At 36.3% G+C, this 20335-nt stretch overlaps 1 protein-coding gene across 2 annotated transcripts in view; it reads right to left on the reverse strand.

The window, feature by feature from the left end:
• Positions 1 to 252: 252 nt before the first annotated feature.
• Positions 253 to 20335, reverse strand: part of LOC128999904 (uncharacterized) — a 37842-nt gene continuing 17759 nt past the window's right edge. The window contains exons 3-9 of one of the 2 annotated variants that reach the window (XM_054426674.1): positions 19306 to 19450; positions 16098 to 17812; positions 14603 to 14794; positions 9529 to 9622; positions 3955 to 6418; positions 3294 to 3447; positions 253 to 1334 (exon numbers count right to left, since the gene is read on the reverse strand). In XM_054426674.1, coding sequence (XP_054282649.1) covers positions 1172 to 1334; positions 3294 to 3447; positions 3955 to 6418; positions 9529 to 9622; positions 14603 to 14794; positions 16098 to 17812; positions 19306 to 19450 — 4927 coding nt within the window. In that variant the 3' untranslated portion in view covers positions 253 to 1171. Of the gene's footprint in view, positions 1335 to 3293; positions 3448 to 3954; positions 6419 to 9480; positions 9623 to 14602; positions 14795 to 16097; positions 17813 to 19305; positions 19451 to 20335 lie in introns of both variants that reach the window. The other variant, XM_054426673.1, reaches the window with a different exon arrangement.

Below are 20335 nucleotides of genomic sequence, written 5' to 3' on the forward strand. Positions count from 1 at the left end.
TTACAACTTTATACATAGACTTAGTAAAAAATAACATTAGGACTACAAAATAAGATCCTATGGATAACACATAAAACATTTTTTTAATGGTAATAAAATACATAAATTACTTACAGTAAAAAATAGTTTTTATGTCTCACCAAAATCCAGAATATTACAAAATACACAAGAAAGCCAAAACTAATGATGATAAAACAAAAGTCAGTGGCAACAGTAACAAAAAACAACAGTTTTTTTTTAAGAAGGGTTTTAAACAAAAAATTTTTGGGTTGAACAAAGTGCACATTATATAATTAGCAAAAATATGATCTACAGAATCAAAATTAGAATACTTTCATTCCAAGACTGATCCCAAAATTAGTTTAGGGTAACATCTTCCGAACAATTTAATTTAAATGTTTCGTTAATCAGTAAAGAATTGACACCAATTCTTAGTTTTGATAATACCAATGACAAATAAGCTATGAATACCAAAATCAGACAAAATTGAAAATATTAAGTTAAAAATGAAAAATACTAAGAGACACAGCAAATAGCTTATAGCTACTACAAACTTAGTTTACATTTTGAATAACACCAAGATTAAAAAAATATAGAAAATAATAAACACTACAACAAATTGTGGAAGGAAACTGTTTTGGGAAGAATTGGAGTCCAGCTAGCTTACCTGGGAAAATTAGTCCAGTGCCGGTAAATTTACAACAAAAAGGTCACAAAATTGAACACTTTTTTTGGTCCTTGGTTCAAATATAATCCCTGAAAAAGTCCTATTCTAGGGACACAAAATAGCAGTGTTAGGTTTTGTATCCTTTGTCATGTATCTATAAGCCCGGGACTCTTGTTTTGAAAGTTGCTAGCTCAACTCCATGCCTTTATAAAACAACGCCAATCATTGCGTTGGCTCTACGTCAAAATAAAATAAAAAAATAGATTACATCTCTTAACATAACACCGATTGGTTGTTTCATTAAACAATTTCCCTGCACTGAAACACCCAATTCTAGGTAGCAAACTTTTCAACATTTCTGCAATAGCAAATTACTATTTTAAAACTTAACAAACCAGAAAGTAAGTTAGAAAACACAAAACTTTAACTTAGCTTAGTAATTGGATTTTTAATTCTGCAAGGAATGTTACCATTTTCTGCGTTCCACAATACCCATGGCCGGTATCATTTGCTGTAAGACGTCGAGTCTTGTGGCAGTTGGACGTTGGAGAATGTGTAAAACACAACAGAGCCAGGTGCGACAACTGCACTCAACACTGGTACTTTGTCTTGAAACCTCTGGTTGACTTCCCGCAGCTGGGCTGGGCTGGGCAGAGGATCTGTTCCTCTACAACACAAATTATTGTATGGATCAATCATAAATCATTAGACTAATTTACTAGTTTCTTGAACAGATGACACCAGGTGCTGTCTTTAACCTTACAAGGAACAAAAACACTGTAGTATCACTGTCTACCCATTCTCCATGCAACAGCTTCCCAACAAACCTAGCAGAGACCTACACCAGACACCCATAAACAAAAACTTACAGAAAGTAATTTTTCCTAAATGAGCTGCATGTGGCTTGGCTTAGGAATACAGGAAGAGTGAATCCTAACTAACTAACTAACTTACCCCAGAAAATAAGTTCCAGATACCATAGTTGCTAGCAAACTAAAAGTTTGTAATGTATTATAAAGATATTACATTATAATTTGAAAATCACCCCTTTAAAGAAAATAAAAGAATGGGTAGCATTCTACTACTTCTTTCAAAAAAAAAGTCCTGTTGAAGGGTGAAATATACAATTAATTGTATTATAACTTATATACCATTTGTGTCCAAGCAACTGCTTGGAACTATCCCTTTTCCCTGAAAGTTATGACACACAATGCTCATACATTCATAGAAAGTAGTGATGTGTCAAAACCAAATCTCAAAACCATCAAAACTTTGGAACAGTTTCGGTTAGGCTGGTTTCGAGATTCAAAAGTTTCAAAATTGAAAATTTTGGTAATTTTATTTTTCAAATACTGTCATTTTTTGTGTCATTATAAGCTGGTAGCAATGGAGCAAACACATCTCCATTAAGACTAATGAAACAAGTAAATTGTATTCTGAACTGCAAAAAGCATTTTAAATACAGGAACAACCTGTAATTCAGTTTCATATCGATATTTATTAAACACAAAGAAATATTGACCACACAATGTTCTAATTAGAGTGAAATATTCATGTTTATGTTAATGTCAGGAGTTTAATTTATTTTAATAGGTATTTGTTGTTTATAAAAATATGTTATTTAGGGTTTTAAGTTTATCCGTCACATTTATATTATTATGTCTCAGGAGTCAATCTCTTTCAGTTTTGATCGCATAATCATAATGAAAATGTTATCATTACCTGTATTTTTAGAAACCTTGATCAGGTAACTAAAAAGTTCCACATTTAGGTTTTGAGATTCGAGATTCGATTTTTTAAGTTTCGGTTTTGGTTTCGAGATTTGTAATTTATGGTTTTGACCATCACTAATAGAAAGGTTTAAAAATACTGGAACCTCACGATGAGTGCAGCAGGAAAAAACTAACCAACTTGTAAAAGCAAACAGGTTTTTATCGATTTCGGTCCAGACACAATTTTCTCACTTCAATTTGAATAGTTTAGGCAAAACAATAATTCCCAACACAAAATTCCAATAAACAATGAATTTACAAATACCTCGAGAAAGAACTTTTTTGGGCATTCCTGTAAAAATGTCAAGAGTTTGCATTACAGTCCACATTTTAAACATCCAGACTACATTATTTTAATTTAAGTTTAAAAATTGAAGTTTGTCATGTTATAGCTTTATAGCTTCTCGCCAAGGAACTTGCTTTATTTTACCATCTTTCATGCAAAGTGTGCTGCTTAATTCGCTCTTGGAATTTTGCTATGTAGTCTACTTGTCCTTTACATTAAAATCATCACTAACTATGATATATTTATCTCTAAGGATTTCTTTGTAGAAATAGCACCCAAAAATAGATTATTGATTAATTGTTTGAGCAGGAACAAACCATGTAACTAAGAGCACCAATCACACAGTGGGCTTTTACGCACTCCAGTGAGCGCTTCAGATTCTGACAAACATCAGATACTTGATGGACTTGGCATTCCGCCCAAGGCAGGTGGCCTCTCACTATAATTACAAGAATACTTTCTCTTACCTAAGTTAACCTGCAATACTCTGACGGTAATAATTGCTTAACTCATTAAAACAAATTTTGAAATAGAAAAAGCGTAAAATTAAATTTTAAGTAGGACTTACTTGAAAACAACAATCCTGTACTGAGGAAGGCCGCGGTGGGATTTACGGAACTCTACTGGAAGGTACAAGTCAAAACTGATCTTCAGCCTTAAAATATCTTCAGGTGGTGAGGCACTGAAAGGACTGAAGATCTGAAGGGCTGATAGGACGGTACCTGTAGGGAAATCAGAGTGTTAAATTGTTAAACTGAGATGAGATAAGGTATACAGAGTAAGGAAACAATTGTACCAAAAAATGTCTTGGATTAGAATGTTTAAGGGGTGCATCAGAACTATTAGAGAGTAGACAATTGATTTTTCAGAGTGAAAACTAACCACAATTAACCAGTGTCCAAATTTGTAGGCAGACAACAACTTATACAAAATTTGACAGCTACAAACTAACTGGGTGGCGTCTGATGAGATAGAGAAACATTATTTAGGAGGCTCTGATTTTATCAAGTTTTACTGTGAAATTTAATCATAAAAAAGTTAAATGGTTGTTCATAGAGATATTAGCCTACTTGCAGAAAATAAGAAGGGTCTCTTTCCACATTATCAGAGTAAAATAAATTTGTCTTATATTGCTCGGATCAATGAAAGAAAAAAAAAACAATTTTTAACTAGTTTTTATTAAATTAATGAAAATGTATAGTCCATTTTATAGTATTTGTAATACATACCTATTGTTTTACAATGTCTTGGTCTTAACAACGGCTTGAGTTCTTCATCTTCTTCATTATCAAATTCATCTTGACTCTCTGCGTCTTGGGAAGTAGAGAGAGGTAAATTCTGCTTTTTTACATCTGCCCAAGTAGACACCTTTCCTTTAGGAGAATTTTCAGAAATATCAGTTCTGTTACACACATTTTCACTACTTGAACAGCTTTCAATACTATTTACTTCTTCACTACCAGCTAGAACGATATTGTCACTCATATTTGAAACAGCCTCACTATTATCTTTGTTGGAGCTTTCAGCTTCATTATCAATAGTGTCCATCTCTGTATTTTCAGTAGTGTCTACCTCTGCAACCTGCACTACAGGATCTAATACTTCTTTTAGTTCATGTCTATCTTCTTCAGTTTTCACATTGTTAGCATCTTCAGTTTTTATAGCAATATTTTCTTCCTTGACTTGTGACGGTTCTTCTTTCACTAGATTTGATATAGGTAAACTAACAACAGAGGAGGTATCACTGGAACTTTCAATTTTAATCTCTACCCTTACACTTTGTCCAGCTTCGCCATGTTCCACCTTTACTCTAACACCACTGACTCCTGCTGACTGAGCAGTTTCTTCAGATTTCACTGTAACTCCTGTTTGGTTTTCTTCTTTCACTGTAGAGCCTTCGGCAGATTCTTGTTTCACATTAGCTGTTGTTGGATTTGATTCTTCTTGTTTTACGTTCCTTTGTTCATTCAACAATTCAGATTTGACCCGAACAGTAGTTTCATTTTCTTCCTTGACAGCGGGTGAAAAAGAAGAGTTGCTTACAGGACTATCGAGAAAAATAATTTCTGGGACCGTATTCTCTTTGGAGTTTGCATTAGGACAACTCTTTTGAGACACTGCTTCCTCCTCTCTTCTCTTTTTTGCTTCCTCCTTTTTTCTCCTTTTTGTTTCTGTCCTATATGCTATTTTGCTGATCATACCTCTCCTAGGCACAAAGTCATCATCATTGTCATCAATACTGATGATTTCCACAGGTTTATTGGACGAATTTGAAGATGGAATTGGGATGAAGTCTAACTGAGAATTTGAATTTTCCTCACCAGGAACACCAGGAAGAGGGATATCAGGTTTAATGTACGCAGGATCTATAAACTGATGGCTTTGCGATGCCCCTCCTCTTGAATTCTGTTGAGAAAATCCACCTCTTCTGTTTGGGTGACTCCTCGGATATCTTCCTCTTTTGTTCCTGAAATTTCCTTGATTGTTTCTAAAATTTCTTCCATTTTGATGGCTGCTGCTCAAATCAAACTCACCATCCACGGAGATACTGCGATCGCTTTCAACAACAGGTGAATTGGAGTCATCAGAGAATCTAATGTGATTAGGAGATCCAAAATTGGATGTCTGTGGCATATCAAAGAGATTTTCAAAACTGGGATTATTTCTATGAGGCAGGTTAAAAGCATGGCGATTTAAAATGCGTGGCTCATTAAATGTTAAGTTTTGGTTCACTGGTGGAAAGTGATGCGTGGCCATGGGAGGAAAGTTTTGGTGCATAGGGAAACGTGGCCTAGGATTATAAGGGATTATTCCATTACTGATATTATTCTGTGGCATATTCATCATTAGTGCAGATGCAATTTGCATTACACCTCTTGCGACTAAAGAGACGTCATTTCCACCCAAAATCTGAGCTAACTGGGGAGTTTGAAATACAGCTTGTGGTCCTCCAAAGGGCTGGTTGGGGTAGAAGTTATCAACAGTGTTGTTGTAGTACGGATTGAAACTACTGAACCTTGGGCCGTGAAAGTTCCTTCTGCCTCTAAACCCCTGACGGAATACTCTAGCTCGCAATACATTGGTATTGTAGATATATGAGGGTTGCTTCAGAACAATACTATCTGGTATTAGTCTCAAATCCGGACTATCAAGTGTCATTAACCTTTTATTTTGTCCAGCCATTGTGGGCATCATGTCCAAAATTTCGTTCCTTGATTTCTCCACTTGAAACACAGGTCTCTTAGCTCCTGAAGATGGACGATCTTCAGAATTGACAATATTTTCAGCATTGATATTTTTTTCTGAAGGTTTCTTTTCTTCACAGAACTCATCGACAGATGCAAAAGTCAAATGGCTCATTGTCGGGGGCCTTACAAACTTCTTTTTCCTAGACGTGCTTCGCTTCCAATTCCCATCATAACTTTTCTCGCTCTCTGAACTACTGCTATTATCTTCCTCTTCTTCTTCACTATCAGAGGATAAAGTCTCAACAATAATTTCTTTTTTTGGTACAGGTACTTCTACGATTTCATAATCTTCATCGTCCCCTAGATTCTCATAAACTGGATTTGGAATTTCGTCAATAATTTCTATGTCACTGTCAGATTCAGCATCATCTTTATTCTTTTCTCCTTCTTCTTCTGATGAAGATGATGATGAACTGTCTGCTATATCGATGACTTCAATAGGTTCCTAGAAAGAAAAACATAATGATTGTAAATAAAATACAAATATTACAAGATATTTTTGTTCACTTAAACCTCCCAGTGTCATAAATCGATGCATCGATGGTAATGACACGCTCTGGGATGTCAAGCGTCGATGTGTCAATGGTAGTGTAGACGGTTACATATTGTCTTTTAACTCAGTCAATTTCAGTCCAATTTGGAATGGATTTTTATCACTGTAAACAGCAGAAAACTGGCTTTCTTCTGGTGTCTGCTTCACAAACTTACTTTTGTTTGTCTGTTTCACTGTTTCCAGATGTTTTGAGACAAAGATAATGTTTTGCTTGCCGTGTTGCGTGTTGTTGTTGTTGTTGTTTACAAGTTGTTTGTTACTATATTTTCTTTATTGAAAACAGATTTTTATCTGTTTAGATTACATATTTAGATGTACAAAATAATCAGTGATGACTAACTTGTTGGTTTGATGTGTTTGCAGTAATATATTTTAAGGTCATGTGTAATGGCTGTAAAGTCATTGTAATATGCCTAGTGAGTGATTTTGCGACTATTCTTCGATCATATTTATGACTCTTGTTGGCTGTCCTAAAAATTAAGTTAACCATACTAAAGTTCATATTTTATTTTTTGTTATAATATTTAGAAATAAATGGCTATTTCAGATGTTTTATTTGGTTACAATTACTCATAAAAATAGGGGCACAAGCATTTTTTTCATATTTTTATTTTGTATTTTTTTATCCTTCTAGGTATTTTTTTTATGGTAAAATAGTTATAAAACCCTAATTATATGTGCTGAATCATAATGTGCATATATTTAGCTGCACAACAATATATAACAAGGTATAGTTTTTTTACAAAGTAGATTTGTTACATTTTTTAATAAATATTACTGCAAAATGCCCAAAATATCAACCACACAAAAAATGACTGACACCAGGAGGGTTAAAAGAAAAGAAGGATTATGCTTGTCATTTCTCATGCTGCTTGTCATTAATTTGTCATGCTGCATGTGATTATGGCATATTTAGATGAATAGATTTTCATAACCATTTACCAACAGACCCTAAAGGCTCCGGCCTAAGGGCGCTGCAATATGTTTGTGTCCTCATTATTTATTCGTCTTACTTATTTTCTCGGAAAACTTTTATCGAATGTTAAAGACTAAAATACATCTCTACATTTACTTTCACTTTGATTCATTCCTTTTCCTTTCATTCACTTTCATTCCTCTACAAATCTAGTCTTTTGCCACAAATAGGCTACATGAATAAATGCAGTAGAATCTAAATCCAGCCATAGTCATAACCTTAATCCTTTCAATGCAAGAAACAACGGAATAGCTATAATATTATAAAAGAATAGCTTTTAAATTTAACTGGAGATGAAAAGTGTAAACATCAACACTGTACACCAACATATATCAATAGTTGTATAGCCTAAGCTGTGTAAAATAGTGTGTGTAAAGAGTACCTCTCTTGAGCGGTTTAGAGTCAAATATAGACACGCAAATAAATATTTTCCCTGAAGAGGAAATGAATCTATTTTATATCAATTAAAAGCAAGAAAAGTATATAAACCTGACGACCATGTCGCTGATGCGATATCAGTGGAAATTCTCCAAATACAAAAAAAAAACCAAATACTGTATACTAACTTGTTGAGACAAATATTTTTTATGACTGAGATTACTATAATCATAGAAGAAAAATGCAAATAAATATATTTTCAATAACAAATAAAAATGTACTATAACTAAATGTAGTATGAATTAAACTAAACTAAGTAAGAGTGAATCGGCACAAAAGTGATTTCAAATATCGTTTAAGTATAATAAAATACGAGGGATTTATTTGTTTTTGATTTAGGGAAATATCTATCTGGGCTGAAGCGGTAGTTATTTTGAAGAAGGCAGAAATGTCTTTTTATACAAACCTACCAAGTTTCATCTTGACATTTTAATTTTTCATGTTGGTATAGTACTTTTTTGCAGTCTGACAGGCCAGCTGGCGGACTATTTTCTACATTTTCTATTGTTTTCGTCAAAATGCTGTTTATGGTTATAGGCCCCTATTCTAGCCGGTGGGACACACGGGAGGGACTAAGGTTAACATATCTTGTAGTGTCAGCGTTCGCCGCTAGAACCGCTGAGTTGAAAAAATTTAAATTCATTTTTTAAATTTTTATATATAAAATTAACTTTTTAATTATAAAATAATTTGTAATAAATTGTAAAATAATTTTTTTTATTTTTAAAATTAAACTGTCATAACATAACCTAACCAACCAGACTTGCTGATAATATAAAAACTATATAAAATAAAAATCTAATTAATGATAACTTATAATTTTTAATTATAAAATTTATTTTAAAATTTTTGTATTATAAAATTAAACTGTCATAACCTAACCTAACCAACCAAACTTGCTGACACTATAAAAATATATAAGATACAAATCTAATAAAGCTTCAATATTTAAAAAAGGTTCTGTTCATAAATAAAATAATAAATGCATCAAATTCTAACAAAAGGTGTACAGTTAAGAAGTATTCGCATTCTAAGCAAAAATCGTTGACAAAAAGTTAAGGTCCCCGGCAGATTTCGAACCCGGGACCTCATGACCACCAAACCGGGACGCTACCACCTACGCCACGAACGCCGCTGACATCACATCGTCTCGTTACGGTAATCGTGTTACCTCAAGAGAAGACATTAGCCACTAGAGATATGACGTCACTACACCTTTAGCCTTAGTCCCTTCCGTGTGCCAATTCCCTATTCTAGCTACTGCCTTGATTCCCTTTTACAACTGTGGCGATACCTTGAACATCTTCTGCAATCACTGTTACACAATGAATTTTGTATACCTACATAATCTTTGCAGACCCATTTTGCAATCACCAACGTGGCTAGAAAGTAACAATTAGACTCATCTCAATTAGGCTTGGTGCCCAATTACTCAAGATTTTAGGTGAGACTTGAAATCCCATTCACACATATCCAATTTTAAAAACCTTATCCACATTACAAATTAGTAAAATATTCATCTGCTTGATGTTTGTGTTACCCTAGTGATTGTGCTCGGTTTGACAGGAGATGTGTATCCAAATCTTACTTCCACGTCTTCCGGGATTTCAGAAATAACTATGGGCGGCTGCCATCGTTCTGGGGGACACACCGGAACATCCTCTTCCAGATCAAACAGTGAGCTGCAAACAAATTAATAAACTGTGTCAAACAGTAGTAATGATTGCAAATTGTAAAAGAATATAATGGTATAATGGAGAACTTGTGCTTCTAAATTTTCAGTTTATTGGAAAATAACCAACACCGACTTTGAATGTATGTAAGTTTTAATACAGGTTTAAGTACTAATAAAACGTTTGGGATGAGGTGTAACTTATACTTTTTATCACATGTATATTTTTCTATAGGCCTATTCAAAAGCCTATGATATAAATAAAATTAATTTTAATTCTTATTTAGTAAAATCTAGTTTTTCTAGAAAAGTAAAGTCTAAAGAAGGGGTTATTATTTTGGCAGAGAAGATTTTTTAGTTGAGGAGGGTCTCGGTGCTGGATTCAATATGTTATTTTCTACTTGAAGAGTTGCAATTTGAATTTTGTGTCTGTAAATTTAGTATTAAAAAACAAAAATATCTCATCTTACTAATATTATAAATCTGAAAGTTTGTGAGTTTGTGTGTGTGTTGCTCAATCACGCATAAACTACTGGACTGATTGGGCTGATATTTGGCATGATGATAGCTCACATTCCCGATTAACATTAAAGCATATTCTTATCTCAAAAATCCTTTCGGGCTCCGCCCCAGTGGCTCTGTAGTTCCCCATGTTAACCTTATGATTTTTCATATTTAAAAGGAATTAATGAATCTTAACAGCTGTTTCAATTAAACAAGTTGGTTCTGTTCTATGATGTTCAATAGCATCAAAGTTACAAGGATTACCAACAGGGTGCAACACTATTATTTTTTTTAAATTTATGACAACAGCTAATTTTCATCCAAAAGGTGAGTGAGCGTAGCGAACGAACTTCAACCAGGACGTGAATGAGCCATGCGAATACTTATGAAGTTAAACGGGGCAAAGCCCGCGGGTACAGCTAGTTATTGATATTTACAGAACACCTAAATCAGATGTAAATGTTTTCTGGACAGATTAGATATTTTAATTGATTATTTTAATAAGCCTCTGAAAAAGGCGATATATCAAGTATTTTTATGTGTTCTTGTCAGCAACCTTTCATCAGGTGAGTTAGCTGTGTCCTCTCCATCCTATATATTTATTAATCCAAGCTAAATGCTTTTTCGCTACACTAATGTGAAATGACCTGTTTTCGTAACATGTTTATCACCTTACATTATTTGTCATGAGAGCCGAAGCCCCCTGACTGCATACCCGGTACCTATCCTTGAGGACATACCCGGGCCCCATGATGTAGGCCGAAGCTTACGCATCAACCTTTAGCACATCATGGGCGGATGACTTAAGGTCATCAGGCTCGCCGGCTGCCGAAGCAGACCCTTCGGAAGGAGGGTTGCCCCTCAATCCTAACCAGGGATTCCGGCTGCTTGTTTAAGCGTCACTCCACCTGGGTTCCACTAGGTCGGGACCTAGAGGTCCATGGTAGAGCGCCCCGACGCATTTAGTGCAAGCAACACTCGGGACCTATCTAATCCCTGACAGGCAGAACCCGCCATCAATAGCCAGGAGGAAGGGGACCGTCAGCGGAACCCCAACCTCCCATTTACACCACTACCCGATCGAGGCCTTACCCATTGCTGGGAAACCAGAAATAACCAGAGCGATAGATCCCCAGATACCCCTGGCGGGCTCGGACCCAGCACCCGATCTACTTCATTTGCCCGTCAGACCCAACATCACTGCCAGGCCATCAGGGTTTCCCAAAAGGAGGCAGGTATAGAAGTGGGACCCACCCGGATGAACCTATCCACCAGAGGTGGCGACACCCTTGACTCAATTGAGGTTCCGGGAAGAACCCCCCACACTCAAGATAACCATACCGTCCGTGCTCAGAGACAGGGATTGGTTTGCATAAGTGCCTACAAACCGTTGCCCTCACACTGCGGAAAGTTACGTTGCCCTTGAGTGTCCCCGTGAGCTACGGGTACTTGCCCGTTTTCACCTCCAGGAAAGGTTACTTCCAAAGTCGAGGATTTGCCCACTGAATGCTGGTCGCACACAACAAGCAGGCCGAAGCCCAAAGAACCACAGACACAGGTAGGTTAGAGATTATGATGCACTTCCATCTCTCCTAGAGCTAAACACCCCTCCATCCTGGATAAAGGAATGTCACTGGGACCCAATGCCCAGTCGTCCATGTCTGTGGCCTACTTGAAAATGCCGATACCAACACCGAGCATTTACCTCCCCTCTGGGGGCTAGGTATTTCACCTCCCAGGACGAGGCTACTTCCAAAGTCGAGGATATGCCTCACAAAATGTCAGTCGTACACAACAGGTAGGACTCAGTCACAACCACAAGCTACAGGCAGGTGAAAGATCTATGAACTTAATCAACACTAGCAGAGCTGAACACCCCCACCACCCTGAATGGAGGGAATGTCACTGGGTACTCTCACTTTGGGTACAACCCAAAGAGGCTGGCTTGTCCAGTCGTCCATAGCTTGTGGTCTACCTGAAGTGCCGGTTCCAACACCGGGCAATTACCTCCCCTCTGGGAGAACCCCCAGACGGGAGGGGGTTCATGATATCTTCTGTAATTGATATCATGTTTATCACCTGCAAAAATTCATCATCACATTGTTTACAACGGCAAAAGAATGTTTACTATGCGAAAGTAATGTTTACTATCGTTTTTGGATTTTGCCAACGTAAACAAACAAATATTTGTTATTGTTTTGTCAACTGTTTCAGTTTTCAACAACTAAAACTGTACAACCAAAGTAAATATTAACTTTAAATTGGAGTTATAACCTAAAAAATGAGTTTTGTAATGTTCAAGAAAATAATTAGTCTTTGTAGTGTAGCGAAAAGTAACGTCCAAAACTCAAGTGAATGTGTGTCCATACATATTCATGACCATTGAAAGTGCTTGATAAATCTCACACTTTACACACGGTCTCAAATATGTAATGACTCACTTTCTGCTCTTGTTATGAAATATTTCCTAAAAACATATTTTTATATTATGTATTTTGACACTATTCACTGTATTGCCAATATACATGAGTTATGATGGATAAAGATGTTTGAATATGAATAGGAATTGGTTAAGTAAATTAAAACACATGCAAAATGTAACTTATCCACTCATTGGTGGTCGTTGAAGTAAACACCGGCAACTCTATAGTCTGCTTCCTCAGGCTTAACGTCTTGGTATAACATAATTTTAACTAGCTTAATATATTTTTAGTTTTGATTTTTTGCTACTGTTGTTAATCCGCAGCCTGGTTAAATCCACTCGTGGAAGTCCACTTTTCCTTTGTATTTTAAAGGAAAGCCAAGTGGTTGATTAGGATTTTTTGAAAAGAGGATAAGGTTCAGACAGCTCACCTGAGAAAGTTAAGAGTTTTAAGAGTTCAGGGGCTAATAGATACACATAAAAACACAAATTACAACACTGATACTTCCTCCTAATCAGAGAGTTCTGCAACCTACTCGGTGGAGAAGTCCAATATTAGGAGGAAGTATCAGTGTTAAGTTTTTGACTTTGACTATTGATAGACACAACTTGGTGACAATTTATTATCTAAATGGACGTAATTAAATTGAGCTACCGACATATTGTGCTCAGGGCCGATTTACCAAATAGGCACGGTAGGCACGTGCCTAGGGCGCGAGGCAATTGGCTTTTTTGGGGGCGCCAAAAATAACAAAAAATTCCGATATTCCCTCGCGGCCGTGTAGACATCGTAATCGTCTCCCGCGTTTGTGGCAAGATTCTTACTACTATTTTCCGCGGTCGGGTCGTTTAGACATAATTATCGCCTTCCACGATCAAGGCCATATATATATGAACATATCCCGCGGTCGTGAGGAGATTATCATCGTCTACCGCAAATGAGGCAAAATTCTAACCTTTTCCCGCGATTGTGTGGGTGTGGCCATTATGATCGTCTTGTACTATCGTGATAAAAATTCTGATCACCCCTCGCGGCCGTGAAGACATCATTATATTGTCCCCCGCTGTCGTTTGGGCACAGTAATTGCCTCCCGCGATAGCGGCAAAATTGTAATCATCTCCCGCGGACATATGGAGATAATTGTCTTCCGCGAATTTGGCAAAATTCTGATCTTTTCCCGGGGTCATGTGGGCATTAGGCTACCATCGTCCTGAGCGATCGCGGCATGATTGTGATCATCCCTTGCGGTCGTGTAGAAATCATTATTGTATCTCCCCGCGGGCTACATAGGGGATTATGGTCCTATGTAGACATCACAATCGTCTCCCGCGGTCATGAATACATGGTAATCGACTCTCGCGATTGCGGCAAAATGTTGATCATGTCCGGCAGTTGCGTAGAGATCGTCGTCGTCTTCCGCAATCGCGGCAAAATTCTTGCTGTTTCCCACGGTCGTGTGGACATTATCATCGTATCCCGTGATCGTGGAAAAATATGATCATCCCTCGCGGCCGTTTGTAGACATATCGTCTACCGCGGTCATGTAAACGTCACTGTTGTCATGCGCGATCGCGGTAAATTGAAAATTCTAGGTAGAAATACAAAATTCACATAATTCCCGGTTCGAAAAACTCCCGCATGATTCCCGTATTTCTCGGTCAATGGACACCGTTATATAAATTGCAAAGGGGCGCTACTATTAGTTGTGCCTAGGGCGCTGATAGGGTCAAAAACGGGCCTGATTGTGCTAAAGTAAATAACTGATTTCTGTTGAATATGCACACTTTTTGACTGACTAAAACTGATCTATAGTATCCTTTACGTCACGTCAACTTTTAGTAACAAAAAATAAGGTAGAATATAAAATTTTAGACACAAGTGCAATCTACGACGGGCACATTCAACTATGCTATTTTTGAAAGAACAAAAATTGGCAACAGCTCGTTCATATAGATTGGATGTCTACTTTAGTAACAGTCAATGATAATATGCAAATGATTTTTTACAGAAACTATAGGTAGTTAATGTGATTAACTGTGTGCTGCATTTGAACATATCTTTACCTGATTTTTGAGTGAAATCCTTCATTCTGTTTTCCACCACTTTGGTTCTCCATTGCTTTTTTTATAATACTGTCTAGACTTTGTTTCTTTAGATTTGTAGATTTTTTTGCAAACATGTTTCGAAGAATCCCCAAGGTTTTCTCAGCAAGCTTAAATTTCCTTCTTTGAATTTTGCGTAGCTTCCGTTTTGTTCTACAAGAATTAAAGTCAGTTTAGCTGTAAACAGCTAAAATAAAATAAAATTGCACAGTAACATAGTCAGTAAGCTGATTTTTTGAAAAAACAAACTTTTACAACTTGTTTTGAGGGTTGTGTAAACAAGTTTCTACTGTACAAATCTTAAACTCCAATAATCCTTTATTGATTTTAATTGAATTTAATTTGATTTTTTTAGGTACAGATGTAGTGAAAAATATAATTTGTTTTGATATCAAGTTTTGATTGTTTTAACTCTTTAAGACAATAACTTTTGATAGTTTTGAACTCTTTGAAGACAAAATTCACTCTCAAGGTGTCCCACCAGGGGCAGGTCGGTTGTACTTACATTTATTGTTTAAGGTACAAAGTCTTGAATTTGCAAATGGGTAGGTAATTTATAAAATCCATTGTTTCCATCATGTAAAGCTAAGTTGTTCACTTATTGCAATAGACAGTCTACATTAATGTCCTTAGGGAAGGCGGAAGGGTGGAAAATTATTCAATCAAAATTGTTTGTTTTTCTCGATAAAATATAAAACAAAAATGTTCACTAGGCTATACATACTGTTTTTACTACCGTATACTTAATTTTCTCTCAAAATTGTCTCAGTTGCTACAAAATAAGCTTAAAATGATCCAGTAAATCTAACCAAACCCCTATGACTGAGGTTACAAAGATGTAAACTCCTATCAATTAAATGGAGTAGGGATGCGTCAAATCCGAATCTATCGAATCTTAAGAAAAGATACGGATTCGACACTCAATTAACAAGTTTCAAGAATCAACAAAAAATATTTTTTGAATAGAATTATAAGGCATAGACTGTGACATTGCATAACCATAAAGATTATTGATGTCGTAATATACACTATACTGTGACATTGCCTAACCATAGAGGTTATTGACGTCGTAATATACAGTAGGCCTACTGTGACATTGACTAACTATAGAGGTTATTGACCTCCTTATGTAGTGTAGCACTGTGACATTGCCATTTTATGACAGATTTAGGTTAATAGGTTAAAAGATGTAACCGATTAGTCGTCTATTATTTTTTCCATGTGTCAAAAGTAATTACGTAACTTTTCATCGCAAAGAGTAGTCATTTATGGTTAGTGTAATATTTATTTTTAAATGGTTCCTATTCCGTTCTTGCTTTTTTAATCACCATAAGCCCATTTGTAATTATTTTTGGAACTCAAGATTCGAAGATTCGAGATTCAACCATCACTAAAATGGAGTGACTAAATAAACAAAGGCTTACCCCATACACTTCAAAATATAGTTTATACTTACAACATTCCAACAGGGCTATTCAAAGTTTTCTTAGATACATTCACCTCTTCTGAATTCATTTTCACTGATTCAGTAGATTCTTGGGTTGAATTGAAAACATTTTCTGTCGTACTTGTTGAGGGTAAATTTGTGTTGTAATTTTCTTCGATTTCAACAGAAGATTCTTTTTCTTCTGTGTCCATATTCTCTTGGTTATCTTTAATCTCTTCAATATTTTCTATAAGTTTAACGGATGCTTGATTTTGATCACATGACTTTTTTGCATCAATTCGATCTTCTAGTACATCATTATTCTTTTTATACTTATTGCACTTTTCTGCGACTGTATGCTCTGCACGATCATCCACCTTATACTTAACACTGGGTTCAACATTATCATCAGTTAAAGGTGTTTCGACATCAACTCTTTGTATTAAATCATTGTCAGTTTTACGCTTTTTCCGATTTTCTATGGCTACATCTTGGGCACTTTCTTTGGCCTTTTTTTCAGAACCTTCATCAATACCTATTTCCTCATCAACATTTTCTTCTACATCATCGCTCTTGCGCTTTTTGTGCTGTTCGTCTTCTTTCCCTTGTGCGCTTGTACCCTCCGCACTACCTTCCGTCTTCTTTCCAGATCTTTCTTCAAAATTACCCAAACTTTTACTCTCATCAACAAAAATCTCCTCATTGGCATTATCTTCTATCACATCATCAGTATTATGTTTTTTATCTTTTTCTTCCACTGTATCTTCCATGGAATTTTCCATCGAGTCAGAATCTTGAAGGTTATCTAAAGCTTCATTCCAAGTTCTAATCATTTCATCAGAATCACTTCCATCAGTGTCATCGTCTGTATTATGTTTCTTATCTTTTTCTTCCACTGTATCTTCCATGGAATTTTCCATCGAGTCAGAATGTTGAAGGTTATCTAAAGCTTCATTCCAAGTTCTAATCATTTCATCAGAATCACTTCCATCAGTGTCATCGTCTGTATTATGTTTCTTATCTTTTTCTTCCACTGTATCTTCCATGGAATTTTCCATCGAGTCAGGATGTTGAAGGTTATCTAAAGCTTCATTCCAAGTTCTAATCATTTCATCAGAATCACTTCCATCAGTGTCATCGTCTGGTTTTTGCTTTTTATGCTGTTCTACAATTACATTATCCGTTTTAACTTCAACTTCAATATTTTCAAGATTATCTGAAGCTAGATTGCCATTACTTGGTATCTCAACTGTATCTTTCTCTATAGCAAGCTCCTCAGCATTTTCTGTCTCTATGTCTTCAGGGATTTGCTTCGTCAGATTTTTAGAATGCTCAATACTACAAGGTGCTGATTTTTCACTGTTACATAGATTTTTATCACTGCTTTCCTCTCGCACATCTTTCTCAGGTACTTTTTGCATTCCTGCAATATTATGTGGTTTACTCTCCACCACCACTTCAGCACTCTCAATATCAGCTTCAGTTTCATCTCTAAGGGTAATTTCTTGAACTTTCACACCACTATAAGTCTTGCGCTCTGTAAGATGCTGGTCCAGTCTTATTGTCCTCTCGTAAGCAGTCACAGTGAGGTTTGGCATATGGCGTAGCACTCGGTAACCAGCCCGACACAAATGAGCGAACACTCTGTACTCATCCATAGTGCATCCGCTCTCAGGTTTCAGAAGCAATGAATACCCCTTCTGTATGGACAGAGGTACTTCGCCGTGGAAACATTGCAGACAGTTCTGAAAAATATGGGTGTATCAATAGTTTGTTATTAAGTTTTTGCAAATAAATCAACTTTTTGTGAAAGTTATTTAGGTATTTTATGTAAAATAAAAATTGTGTCATGGAAAAATATATGGTGAAACTGGAGGCCTTAAACTATTTTCTAGTATGATGGAGAAGTATATGTGGACTAATATACTAGTTCTAGTAAGGTTTGAGTATTTTTTACTGAAACTAAACCAATCGGTAAATAAAAATAGTAAAATTGATTAATTTATTTTAACAAAACAAACGTAAATATTTCCACAACATTTTACATATTTTTTTCAAAAAATGTATTTCCAAACAAAACACCACAGGATAAATAAATAAAATATGTATCTAGAGAACATTTTCACTTTTTAAAGGTGAAACTCAGTACTTGTATTTAATCTGGTCATCCATAAAAATATTTTTATTTGTGAAGCCAACTTTTAAACAATGTTAACTCAACCCCTTTTTTAACATCATTGATTATAAACTCACAAGTAGGTTTATCACAAGACACACATGGACATTGTGTCCATTTTATAAAAACAAAAATCTAAATGCCCAATCAGATTCAAAGATGAAATTTACAATGACTTCATCTGTCCCATCAATATCCGCTAGAGCCAATGTTTATTTTAGGTTGGCCTCTCCCATTAGCTCTGCCACAAAGGAGTGAGGTTGTGAGTTGAACACCACAACCAACAACCGAGACAGGATCTAAACCCTCCATTTGTACGGATGTTTTGAGGCAGGGAAGTGCCATGGAGTATTGATCAGACCCAATGGTAGACCACCCTTACATAGACTGTTAACTAAATGCTCCTACCCATTAGTTCTAGTTCTACCTTAACACGTTCGCTGCCGCCCTTCAATGGCAAGCGAAGCCCAGGTGCAGCGCTGCATCGAACGAACCAGATTGCCGGACGATTGGCTTTAAAATTTTGTTCTGAAGAATAGCAAATAACGTGCGGTGATGTACTGCGTTACGACGAGAGTCAACGTAGTTTGCTAAAATACCCACAGATAGCAGCACTGCTTGAATTGTAACCGGTCCCATTGTATTGCCAATTTGATGGAGAAAGACGGGACAATAAGTTGATTTCTAATCTTGCCAGACAGGGATTTTACGGGGAAATTTACTACCAACCTACACTACAACAAAAAGCAAGTCACATACAATGCAGTACTAAAATGTACAAGCAACGCTGACAGAGAAACAAAGATATACAAAAGGCATTTTCGAGCGTTCCCGATCGGGTATGGACGCACCCGACGGGCACCAAGCACCATACCCGATTGGGAATGGCTGCATACAACGTGTTAAAACAATCTTACAATCCCAGTTCACTTAAATAAAGATCTGGTACTTCGCAGCGACACTTCAACATAATTAGTAACAGATCTTTTTCTAAGTATACAGGGAAAGTTTCTTGAACGACAAAGTTAAAAAAAGTTTGTAGGCCTAATACGTTTTACAAACCATTTCCAACAGGAAAAGGACCTCTTCTGGAAATAACCAGTCTGCATCTTCCGCATGATGGCCAAATGTCTCCCAGTGTTTGCTTTTACGACTGACTGCGGCTTTGTGCTTATCAGGTCTCCAGTCAGCTGACATCAAATTACTCCTGGAACGAATGAATTATAACATTTATATCAATTAATCACTACAAGGGTTTGCCAAAATACAAGGCCAGTTACAGCCAAATGGCCCTGTACTAATGTCTTTAGAGTCAGCTAAAATCAAATTACTCCTGGAATGAATTAATCATAACTAGTGTACATGTTGCTCGAATTCGAGCAATTGGAAAGTATTACAGGAGTTATTTCAAAACGAATAACAGTCATATTTACAATGAGTTTAAAAGAGTCAACTCAAAGATTACCGGAGTGTAACTCAGACCATGTTTATCTTCGTTATTGATAAACCTAAAGCATTCCAGCCGGTTTTATCCTTCTCAAAATGCCTCGCTGTACAGGCAACACAGGTCATTGAGGGCCAATTGAGAACGAAAAGTCGTTTTGGGGTAGTGTTAGGGCGCATTTGTAACTTAATAGTTGAGATTGTCCAGGGTCAGGTGCTGACTCCCACTGTTCTGTAGCTGCGGTCGTTATCACGGTTACGCCTCCTGTCTATGTTTCGTTGTCGTCGCGTCGGGGGCATTTAAAAGAAAAACAACAAATAAACAAATTATAGCTACACAAAACAACAATAAACGCACAAATTTAAGTTACAATCATGCTAACACGATCCGTCATAGCGACACAAAACAACGATAAATACATAGATTTAAGATACAACCATACTAACACGATCCGTCTTGGGGGTTATGTTTACACAAACTCAAATAGTAAATAAATGTACTCAATGCGTTTCATTGAATTGAAAAATAAATAACAGCAATTAAATTATACAGCTGATCAAAATGTAAACAATTATGTTCTCCATAAGGATAACACGGGAACTTTCAAAGCCACTGGGGCAGAGCCCAAGGGGCGTTTTCAAAAATGTA

Source organism: Macrosteles quadrilineatus, unplaced genomic scaffold (genome assembly GCF_028750875.1).
Source record: "Macrosteles quadrilineatus isolate MER2022 unplaced genomic scaffold, UCM_ALF_1.0 Scaffold_8__2_contigs__length_117827958, whole genome shotgun sequence".
Taxonomy (NCBI): domain Eukaryota; kingdom Metazoa; phylum Arthropoda; class Insecta; order Hemiptera; family Cicadellidae; genus Macrosteles; species Macrosteles quadrilineatus.